This window comes from Hesperophylax consimilis, chromosome 7 (genome assembly GCF_061612785.1).
Source record: "Hesperophylax consimilis isolate HC1 chromosome 7, BYU_Hcon_1.0, whole genome shotgun sequence".
In the NCBI taxonomy this organism is placed as follows: domain Eukaryota; kingdom Metazoa; phylum Arthropoda; class Insecta; order Trichoptera; family Limnephilidae; genus Hesperophylax; species Hesperophylax consimilis.
This window is the reverse complement of record NC_142842.1, coordinates 38,676,172-38,688,626: the sequence shown is the minus strand read 5'-3', so window position 1 is coordinate 38,688,626 and position 12,455 is coordinate 38,676,172. Positions and strand designations below refer to the sequence as shown.

At 32.8% G+C, this 12,455-nt stretch overlaps 1 protein-coding gene across 1 annotated transcript; it reads right to left on the bottom strand.

Moving 5' to 3' along the window:
• Positions 1-3,962: 3,962 nt before the first annotated feature.
• Positions 3,963-12,140, bottom strand: LOC149422727 (pyrimidodiazepine synthase-like). Its single transcript, XM_089633928.1, has 5 exons — positions 12,083-12,140; positions 8,013-8,180; positions 6,560-6,717; positions 4,580-4,825; positions 3,963-4,127 (listed from the first exon to the last, which is right to left on the bottom strand). The coding sequence occupies exons 1-5, from the start codon at positions 12,105-12,107 to the stop codon at positions 3,999-4,001; spliced, it is 726 nt and encodes a 241-aa protein (XP_089490054.1). The 5' UTR covers positions 12,108-12,140; the 3' UTR covers positions 3,963-3,998.
• Positions 12,141-12,455: the final 315 nt, after the last annotated feature.

The following is a 12,455-nucleotide window of genomic DNA, read 5'->3' as shown; positions in this document are numbered from 1 at the left end:
ATAACTAATAAGAAACTAAACAAAAAATAAAAAAAGTGGGTGTGTCAAGCCTACGCAAGACAGAAGTGAAACTTCTTTTGTTAAACCGTATGAACCACAATCAATTACGTATTTCACTCGTATTACACTCACGACGCAGTATACTAACCAAGCAGCTGATGCTTGGCGTGGCGCAGTTCGCTGGTGTCTGAGAGAGAGGAAAGAAGAGAAGAGAGAGAACGTTCGTGAGCGGCTCCCCCACCTCAACAAGCGCATATGGTGAGAGAGGGACAGTGAACGGTGAGCGGTGGTGGGGGTACCCGCATTTTCGTGTCGATCCTGACTCGGTTTTACTCCGTCCCCGAATTACGCGCCTAAAGAAGTTTCACTTCAATAATCTGATTTTATAAAACCATTAAGGAGATATTAGCGTATTCCGAAAGGCTTTGAAAAATATATTCAAGGGGGGGTGGGGAAGGAAGCACAAGGGGGAAAGTTGGGGACTTTTGTAAAAATACATGTCTAAAGGTCTCCTAACATCTGTGAAAAATTCAGCTTCCGGGGAATTAGTTCCGACATTGGGTCTTTTTTTCCCTTCATTGACTGGGCTATTTGAGGAAACTTTGTTTGTTTTGTAACAAAGTATTTCTGTAAATAGTATAAAATAACGTACGTCTGTATGAGCGCTTAGTTCTTCTAAACTACGCGACGGATTTTGATAAGGTTCTCACTATCATTTAGAGAATTTCTTCCGAAAGGTTTATATATATAATACATGCATATTATGTTTCGGAAAGTACAGAAAAGTCGACGTTTGGTAATGAAGTCGAAAAAAAAAATCTTGCGTTTACATTGCTAACGCTGGCTAAACCTTATGAGATACATCAAAATAACTTACTAAGGAAGTGTATATCTTGAAAAGGCCTACAGAAAAGTCTACCATGGTATATGTCTCCTAAGGATAAGTCCCAGCAACGACGCGACGGGTACACGTCAGCTTGTATAAAATAAAGTCGCTATCCGCATATTTCTGTTTGTGCGTTTAGTTCTTCTAAACTACGCAACGGATTTTGATAGGGTTTTCACCATCATTATCACGCAAAAATACAATCAGTCGAATATTATTGATTGCATTGATCACGTACCTACGCATACCTAGGCGTCTAGGTACTGGTTTTAACAAGGGACGTCAACATTTTGCTGTATGAGAACGCTGTCCTTGTTATACCTGTATTTCAGTGGAAGACGCTTCAAAGAACAACGTCATTGATCTCTTGGGCACCGGTGCACAGTAGGGAAACACACCAAAAGCGCGCACAATATTTGAACATGGTTAACATAAATATAGCACGTGAGACCGGGTCTACCCTTAATTCTTAAGTTCAACAGCTCGACTGGAAAGATTTGCCGGCCTCTGTGTTTCCTCTCTCTTTCAATATGAGACTCTTCAAGACCCATGTTCACTCCTTCCTCACCTCAAAAGTACCCCCCACACAACCTCTCAAAAGATGAAATAGGCCCCGAGGAAAATTATTTTCCTCAGGTCCTCCTGTAAAAAAAATATTTTTAAGGCAGTAGTGTTTTATGTCTTTCGGAAAATTACACGTAAGAGAATGCCTCAGTTTTGATTCAAGTAATTTTAGTTATTCAAATGGTGATAATTTATGATTGTAATCTGTGAAATTCTAAATGATGATTACCGCAATTTATGACCAAAACGTATAAAGGAAAATTCCAGAAATACCATTAAAAGTCAATTCGAGCGTGTACATACTTGTGTACTTACCTTTGCATTATCTTGAATCATATATTTTGTAGGTTTTGGAGGGAGGTTATGATACCTACTTATATCTATGACATAACCTATCCTTCGTTACCATAACACCGTTGTCAAAACATGTGCCCTGAATTAGAATCAATAAGTACGAAGGTTAAATTATTTCAGGAAAGTAAATCAGTAGGTAGGTACGATTAATACTGGATTAGGAAAATCTACGTCTTCATACATTATTTCACTTATTACTTATTATTATTAGAAAAGGTTTTTTTTCAAAACATTCTAATTTATTATTTTCTTTCAACAAAGACTCATTTTCCAAAAATAAATAAGAAACTATATTATTTCCATCATTATCATCTAGAAATAGCATAAAATAAAGGTGCTATCCGCATATGTCTGTTTGTGCGTTTAGTTCTTCTAAATTACGCAACGGCTTTTGATAAGAGTTTCACTACCATTTAGAGATTTTTTTCCGGAGGTTTATATATGTAATACATGCATTACATTTATAGAAAGTATAGAAAATTCGATGTTTTGTAAACAAGTCGTAAAAACAATTTTTTTCAGCAATGCAAGCACCTTTATTTAAAAAAATATTACGCTGGCTTAACCTTATGAGATATATCAAAATAATTTACTTCAAACTTGTTCAATCTGGAAGAAGCCTACATAAAAGTCCGTGGTGCGGTACATGTCTATCTCTGATAACCCCCAGTAAGGCCGGGTACACGTTAGCTATCCGTTATACGTTAGTTATCCATAAAGCTGTACTAATTAAAGATTTTAGCAATGCATAAACTTTGTTCTAATGTATGTTCTTTTGTCTTGTTTACTTACATATTCTAATAAGTTTTCTTTTCTATCTTCTCTCTATATTGTATTATAACTATTGATAAGTATCATGTAGGTAAATGACACTTGTGTCGTTAATTCTAAATAAATAAATAACAGCTTATCTTGCATAATAATACTTATCACTATTTAGGTAAGTGTGAGCACACACACGAAGTGTAGAATTCCGTAAAAACTTTTTATAAATGTGCAAACATTATTTATTGGAATTTTAAAATTTGATAGCTATTATTTATTTATTCAACCGCCAAATAATGGCCTTTATAATACAGTGGTTATCGAATTACAAGCGTACAGTGGTAAACAGGATAATAATAGCAATAAATGAAACAACAATTAATGTGTAAACAAAAACACTGTTGCAAGTGATGCAGTTATTGATATATGAGTGCAGTAAGACAATGCATAATTGAAAATAAATGTATACCAGTGTAACAATAGTTGAACTACTTTAAACTAGGTTTGTATAAGACCTGTCATAAGTCGAAGGTGTCTATGATAATAGTAGTGTTGGAATAGCTGAGTAGGTATCGCAACTTGGCATTAACAATTCAGGGCTGTCAGCGTTTCAACGATATTTATGAATAAGAAATAATATTTTTTAATAAAATAATATATATGTTAGCTAACACTATAAGATATCAAGGAGCCATGCAAAAGAATATTATCATTATGCATTATGTAAAGAAGAAACCGCTCATTAGTCGATTATATTTTTAGTATATTTAGTAAATCCACTTTATATTATATAAAACAATCAAGAAAAAGTTTAAGTACAGCCGGTCTAGTTTACAGCAGCAATTCATTTGCGTCAATTACACAAACACTCCGGAGCGGCGGTACCAAGCGACGCTCATACATACAATTAATAATCAATGATACAAATTAATGGATTCCACATTATTAATAATAATAATAATAATGATTTATTGTCTTCTTTTCTTAGTAACATATAGAAATAATGATATCCGCACTGGGATCTCCCGTGCTGAGGATTTCATTTACATATTATAATTTAATTATAAGAAATTAATATTACAACAAAGTAACATATGAATTTAATTATAAACATATATTATGTAGTATAATATTTTTTTTAATAATTTTAAAATAAGTAAGATAGTGTTTTTTTGTATGGTTCAGTTTATAGTAGATTCGGTATATGTATATACATAATGTTAATTAATGGAATTGTCAGTATCAAAATAATAGAAATTTTAATTTTATTTTTTACAAAAATTTATTTGTCGTACAATGTCGATGCTCAAATAATCTAATAACATACGTATTAGGGAGAGTACTAAGTACAAAATATAATATAATATAATTGCACTTAGGTTTGACAGGTCAGAAAATATAACTAAAAAATATTTCATAAATCTATGTTTTACTTTTCAAGCATATCGTAGTCAGGTTGATCGATGATTCTGGATTGTAAGTATTTGAAATGAATGTCCAATTCCAGGAAGTGAGGGATTACTGCGGGGTCCTGCTTCATGGCCTCAATCCAGGCCAGCTGAAATTATTATTTTTTTTAAATGAATCGTTTAGCGAAAAGGAATTTTTGATAATAATTATCTAGTAGAACTACCCGAAACCGTCTTCTACTTAATTTTTTCCTATTGAAAAATACGAAACAAACTATAATAATTAATTTGATAATATTAATTAGTACACAAGCCCAAGGAGCTTTTACATAAAATGTGAGTATAATGCTAATCTCACACGAGTCATATACTCTCATAATATATGTGGACTTGGCCTCGGACTCCAATAGGAATGCATGCGAGCAATATGTTTAAATATGCAAAGCTCATATATATTATGAGTGTGAGACAGTATAATAGGATTTATGTGAGAATATTAAAGGTTAGATTAATTTCTATACAATTTTAGGTAGGGATAAGTATGAGAAATAAACCCTACAAAATTAAGCATAAATTATGTATGAATTGGTAATTTACTTACAAGTACACTGAATTTTGACTCATCTATGTTGAAACGCGTTTCACCTAACATGGGCAGTACACCGAAGCGTTCAAACCACGGCCAGATCATGTAGTCCACAATCCCGGGAACCGCTCCGCCCAAGAACTTGCCCCCGCGCTGGGTTAGTTCCCTCTGCAGGGCTTCCAGACCCCGGTAGAACTGGGAGATCAGGGCCTCGTTCACTTCGTCATTCTCCCTCACGGCTTTGTGAAACACAACTGTCAACTGGAAAAGTCCATTTTTTACACATTCTATTTGGATATTCATTTATTAGTTGATTTTACCCATGCTGTCTTGTCAAAACTTAGAACTAATCAATTTCCCTACAGGGGTACGTAGGGAGGATAGAACGCCGCATACTCTAAACAGTCTTGCTATACACTTCATTATTGGCATTCACATTAAATTTTTTTTTTCTTTATTCATAAAAATATATTTGGATACAGGTTTTTTACATGCTTTTCGACTACCACACTAGACACATGTCCGTATAATTCATAATAATATTTGGCTAATTTATTAATTTATGGGATAAATGATATACTCTTGGGTATGCTGAGTGAGAGGAAGGTGCGGAAGGAGAAGAAGTACTAGGAAGGTAAAAGGTATAAGGGGTGGGTAGGAATCTAGGGATCAGCGTGTCTAGGAGTCCGCATCGCAAGGTGATGGGTTGAGAGACCAGTCGGATAGGTCAAAGGGTCTCCCCAAACCTCTCCCGATCTGGCACCACACGCAGGTGGTGAGCAGGCGCATTCTGAACACACCTCACCCGATGAACCCGGGTACTCCTTCTAAATCACCAAACGTAGCGAACCATTTGGGGTGACATATAGCAGAGATGTTGGTTATCCTATAAATGGTTCCCGGAGTAACAGTACCCAAACTCGACGTAAATAAATTGCTTATTACTTCTTCTTCCTGTAAATATGCATATAATATTCTCCTGATAAATCTTTCTATATCGAAACTCCCTTCATATCCAAACCATCTTTGTTTCCCTTTCTCAATTGCGTTCATGCCATTATCAATAAAAATATAAGTGAGTTGTTTATTACCACTTATATCTTAGAGCCCCCGCGGATGAGAGACTTTAGTTGCCGAGACAGTTGCGGGAATAAAAAACCATTACGGCATATGGAGTTGCCATGGAGGAGCGCACACGAGAAACTTTTTAGTTGCGGTTGCCGCAACTTTCTCCGCGGCTGAATGATTACATCTAAAGTCTTCGGAGACTGTTCTGAATTCAAATTTTACACATACTACCATATTTCCATCAAGTACTTACTACCCATACATAAGCGATATGGTAGTGTTTTTGTACATATTTATATCGCCTTATACATATTTAGTTTCCGCAAATAAAGTCTCTCGTGTATGCATTCAATTCGAAGCCGACAACTGTGACGAAAATGTTGCCGCAAGTAAGGTCTCTCGTTTGCGGGCACCCTTACTCGTAATACCAAACCTAGCTTTTAAATATATTAATGAGTAGTTATTAGCCACAGGTAAAAACATAATAATAAAGAAAAAAGAAGAATACTAGAAATGTTTTGCAGATTTAATGGCAACCATTGTCACCACTCACTTAGCCTCTGTCTCTCTTACACTTTTCTAAGATTGTATATCGCCATCACATTTGATCGAAACCAATGAGGATCAAACACAGTTCTGCATGTGAAATTTAAGCAAATAATTACCGCCAATGTAATGCGATGGTCAGACTTTTGGATCATAAAACACTCGTACATCACATTTCTTGTGTTCATCTATTTTTTATGGAAACTATAGGTACTGAAAGAAATATATCCAAGTCAATTTTTAATATGCTATAAATTCCTAACTCTATAAACATCTCATTATTACAACAACTAGTCGTAATCTGTTTATTTCTAGATTCTTTTTAGCATGAATCATCTGTAATTAATTAATTCAAGCTCTATTGAGTCAAGAGCTTTTTACCGCACTGAAGTTTTCCACAATGAGCTTGTCCTGGGCCTTCCTCAGAGGATCCGAAGAGACCAGCTTCGGGTGAGGGTACTTGTCCTCCAGATATTCCGCAGTAATCCGACTCTCGTAAATGACAACGTTTTCTTCAATTTCAAGAGATGGCACCTTTCCTACAATGGCAATGTAGAACAATAATGAAATGCTTGGAAATCAATCCAATGAAAATCATCGGGACAGAATAGTAAGTTGAGATAGCAAGTACATATTATGTCCCAATAAATTTATGAAAAGAATGTTGAACAGACAGTGTAACGGACAGCAGGTGGATGGACATAATCATTAAAATAATTAAGGAAATGAATATTTACTGTTATCACGTATCTAACGACGCCGAATCCCTTTTTGAAGCTTATCACCGGACACGTATCATGTTTCAAATGGGATTTAACTGTAGTAATTAAAATTTAGTTATTTTTTTGGTTCCTTAATGCTCTCATGCATCCTGTTTAGAGACAAGAATAATTGCTGTACATTAACACGTGTGTCACTGGCGTAGGTGTCCAGTACAGACAGGATAGTTAAACTAAGCTTGCCAAAGCCATCAACAGTTGGCAATGACCAGATATGAATAGCCAGGAACTTCTCTTCCACATTTTCTTTCCCTCCCTTCTCCCTTCAGTCTCACAACATACCCTAATTGGGGATGCCATAGTCTCACTGGCTACGCAGAGTTGGGACCCTTGTACGCTACTTTACAAATAAGCGATGCTTGTTACTAAAAGAGAGGTTATAAGTGCACTTTCAGCGGCATTGCTCTATGTTATACCATGTATTTAATTATTGATACCCTTTTTAGGGCCTTTCACATTGGACAAGTAAAAATTATACAAGATTTTACATAATTCAACTGCTTCAGTAACAATTGTTTGTATTTATTTAGTAATAAATTGAAGATGTCCACCGACTTGGCATAATTATTTCCCTCCATCAGTATTTTGGGCAACGAGGAAAACATTTGGTAGTTATTCCCATAATTTCTGCACTGAAATAAATCCTGACTTGTCCTGAATGTATTACGTAATGAAATCCGAAATCTTATCAATGCAAGCAATTTTAAACTATCAAATGCATCATTTATCTGATATCATACAATATATTATCTATTTCAATATTATGTAACTAACGCGAAACAAGTAACTTTTATCAGTCGTTTACCAAGTGAAGCAATAAATAAATAGAAAAGTTGTGCACAAGCTTCAAGTACCTAATAGGTATATTGTATTTATAATGTTATCGAACCCAAAATCAAAACGGAAAATTGGTCCTATGATGTGCAATTCGTTTATCTTATCTATAATTTTCCATACTTGTAGTACCGATAACATATTAATATTATCGAATATGAATATTATCTGCACTAAATCCAGATCAGAATTTCAGATTATTATTAGAAGTGTTTTTTTACCAAGAGGGCTTTTAGAGGTCAGCCATTCGGGTTTTTTCTCGAGGTCGATGTTGACTACTTCATAGTCCAACTTCTTGGCGTTCAGCACCAGGATGGTTCTGTGAGCGTACGGGCAGAACCTCATGCTGTATACGCGCAGTTTCCCGGTGAAGGGTGGCACCACCGATCCTAATAAAAAAACATAAGTCATGAGATAGATATTAAATTTAAATGTGGGTAAATAACTAAAATCATATCAGGTTAATATAATCAAATACTCTATTTATAATCCAGCATATTAATAATACATTTTCACATGTAGTGAACACTTTTCAGTTTTTTAATACCACTTTATTGCATATATTTTTAATAAATAAATCGAACCCGTTTCGGTTCCTCACTTCATCAGGGTTATTTTTATAATTTTTTTTTACTATGGTATAATATATTTTCTATAACCCTGATGATGGTTCAGGGTGAACCGAAACCGATACAATAATGTGGTATTAAAAGCAAATTTATTTTATTAAAATTATTATAATAATTAAAAAATTCAAAATTCAAAAAAATATTTACTGCACAAAAATACAGAGTACAAAGGGTAAAGCTTATAGGATACATCCTATTTCTTCCAGCTAACCCAATTTTTTTAAATTTTATTAAAATTATTATATTATCATTAAAAATTTAGGCGTATTAGATCTATCAAAAAATTTATATATAAAGATGCAAAAGTCGGTCATTTTGAATACATGTACGAAAGATTTTTTAAATATTTATGTTGAGGGATCAGTAGGATTTATTGGCCCTGTTAGGAGTTCTACCGAGCCGTACCCTCTGATATGAAAATATCTGGAGTCGGTGAATTATTTTCCCATTTGATCTCTGGTGATTTGACGTGTTGTTCTTGTATTGTTTTGTATTTATTTTGCTTATATAATGCACTTGCATAATTTTGATTGACTAGATGATCATTTATGGAAAAGTGTGTGTAAGGGTTTAGTTTTTCCTATGGGGAAGATATAACCCGGACATAAAATCGGAGATTCAAAAATTCAAAAAAATATTTATTTCACAAAAATACAGAGTACAAAGGGTATAGCTAATAGGTACATCCTATTTCTTCCAGCTAACCCATTTTTTTTATTTTATCAAAATTATTATATTAATAATTAAATTCAAATTTCAAAATTAAAAAAAAAAAATTATTGCACAAAACTACACAGTACAAAGGGTAAAGCTTACAGGTTACATCCTATTTCTTCCAGCTAACCCAAAAATACACATTATATTACATAACCCAACAATTACATGTTATCAAATGTAACTAAATTATAAATAAATTACAAAGGTATATAATTTATGTAAGGTATAGTGACAACAAATTTAAGGTTTATTCATTTAAGGTGTTGTTTAAAAGAAATGTTTTTAGTGATGATTTAAATTTAAGTATGTCGGTTATTTGTTTTTTACGTCAAGCTCGTGTAAAATATCGGCAATGTCAACAACTCTGGCCCTTAGAGACGCTAGTGTTCCGTTTTGATGTTGACATTGCTTTCAATCGTGGCCAATTAAATTTATTTAGTTCTTGGTGGCGTTGTTTTGCGTTTTCAAATTTGTATTTTGATCAAAATTCATAAGAATAAAATATAGAAATGTCCCAAGAAGTAGGTTCTGTGTGTGCGGTTTACGGGTATAATAATAAATAATTAGTTACAATAAATTATAAATACCATAAATTATTAATAATTCCTCATTAAAGCATCCATAAATATAATTAATGGTAATTATCTAAATACCTTTCCAAACCATCGAAGCCAGTGAATATTCGTTTTAATATTTTTTATGTATGAGCAAAAAAGCAGTAAGGTCGTATGTAGGTTACCTATTTTTTTTCAATTGCTATAGTTTACTAACGCAAAATGAATAAAGAACAATTTCAAATAAAACCTATTAAAATGTATGAAAAAACGAAGGCGCACAACTCACGCCGCTAGGAGGCGCTAGTGTATCACGCTGCCATCAGAATGGATGGGAAATGTCGGAAGTTGGAGGTTATAATAATAGGGAATTTGCATAGACATTGATATAATCTTGTTCTGAATGAATTTTATCTTTACGTCAAATTATTTATTAAAATAGTTCCACTTCGTGTGGAATAATAATATACAAACATAAATTTTTTTTATAGGTATTTAAATTTACAATATTTTATTTCTATTTTACTTTATTTTTTGTATATTTTTTTTATTTCTTATAATTTACAGTTTAGGTACATGTTTTATTTCACCGGGAACTAAGCTGTACATTTGAAGGCCTTTATATAATAAACAATTCCATATTTTTGATTTGTTCAATCTTTTGAGTATAATATTTTCTTTCTGTCTTGTATGGTGTGTGAAAGTCTTTATTGTAATGGAGTTTGTCTCTAAAGTAAGACGTAGAAAATGAAGAATTTGTAGATAGAAAATCACTTCGGTAAAAAATATACAGAAAATATGGACACTTTAGTACTTAGATAATAATGAGAATTATGTATTTCAGTTTACGGAAATGGAAAATAATGCATTTTAGTTGCTATTTCGTTAAAAACGGAAATTTTTGCGTTTTTCTTAATTATTTCGTTAAAATTAAAACCCATTGTTACTTGGCGGTCATTGTTATTGATGTGGAAGTTTAAATGTTAGTTTTTTCTTCTTCTCTTGTTTTAACAAAATATGACCCTTAAATAAGTTCTTTGGTTGTTAGTTTTGGTTTAATTAAAATATAAATAAATAAGAAAATAACTAGTCTAAAAAAACAATTTAAAATTATTATGTCAAAACATGACGCGAAGAAAAGACGCAAAATTATCAGTTTTTTTTCGAAATTGCTACTAAAATGCATTATTTTCCATTTTCGTAAACTGAAATACTTATTTCTTATTGTTATCTGACTGATACACAGTGATTTTTTTCTAAAAACTGCGTATTAACCGTGTCCCTATTTTCTGTACAATATTTACCATTACTCATTAAATCAAATTGATTTTATTTATTACACTTCAAAATATGTCTCATTTCTCTAATCTGGATTATTTTGAGTTTTTTAAACTATGTGTAAATATGTAAATTCACAACTATTTGCAAAATAAAAGTAATAGTGGGCCTCACTGGGTGCTCTGCCTGTGCTGGGCCCCCCATTTTGCAGTTTAAATGGATACAGTTAAATTATGAAGTTATGGTTAGGTTTTTTTTTAAATAAAGACTAACATTCCCGGGTTACGAATAACCTTACAGGATTTGAAAATCTCCTACTACCACCACAGTAAGTGGAAAATGTTGCTTATGTTTTTTATTTTTTATTTATTTATTTAATACATGTCACATTATTTTGAAATTTACATAAAGTAGATATAATGAATCACCATACTAGGCGGCTGCCTGTTGCCTGCCTGCCATGGTGACCAATTGAGTGTAATTACTTTGTATGAAATATGAAATCTAGTGTAAACATATGAAATAGTAACTATAGATGAAGCTAAAATTTTGGAAAAATTGTAATAAAAAGTAGAAGATAGAAATTAGAAAGGAGAAAGAAGTAAATTAGCATAAGATTGTAAAAATGTACATAATTATATATAATTTTTAATATGTGTGCATGCAAGCACACATGTGTATATAGCAGCAGACATACCTATATACATATAACAACAGGTTGTGATGTAGCCAGCCGAGGAATAGTCATATACCAATAGTGCAGGTCAAATTTCGTAATGTAATTTATGTTACACGTCACAAGCAAATAATTATTTTCGTTTTATAAAAAATACGTATTCGTGGATAAATAAGGAAAAAAATCAATAATTAAGTACCAGCATAATTTATTCTTACTGCATTCTCGCAAGAACCATGTAAGAACACTGAAAATTAATAAGATAATAAGTACCTACTTAAGTTGTTGAAATATTATTATTATTATGAAACAAAAAAGTTTTCCATTTTTCAAAACAAAGTTTTCAACCGTCAAATCTGACATAACTCAGATGTTAAAAACAATCTCATCATTAATGGAACGTGTTTATTTTAGCAAATAATAATAAGAATATTTACCTTTTCTTAGATGTTTGCTACTCATCTTGGCAGTCGGTAATGCAATGGATATAAACGACCGAACCGGCAAACGATTAAAAGAAGATAAATATTTCATTGGTTGAGAATTGAATCTCACCTATTCAAAGTTGTTATATTAAATTTGCTATGTGATGGGTGGTGAGAGTGAGGGTGGGAGCGATAGCGAGTAATCACAGTAAAACCAGCCACACACTGAACTAACGGAGTTGACAAAACGGATGATTGAAAGTTACCAATTCGGTAATACGAGGCGAATTTACTCTTCTGCGAATGAATTAATGCTGTGGAGATTTAAAAAAAAGACGAATTAATTTTTTACATGGAAAAAGTGTAAGGGCCCGTTCCCACTTCC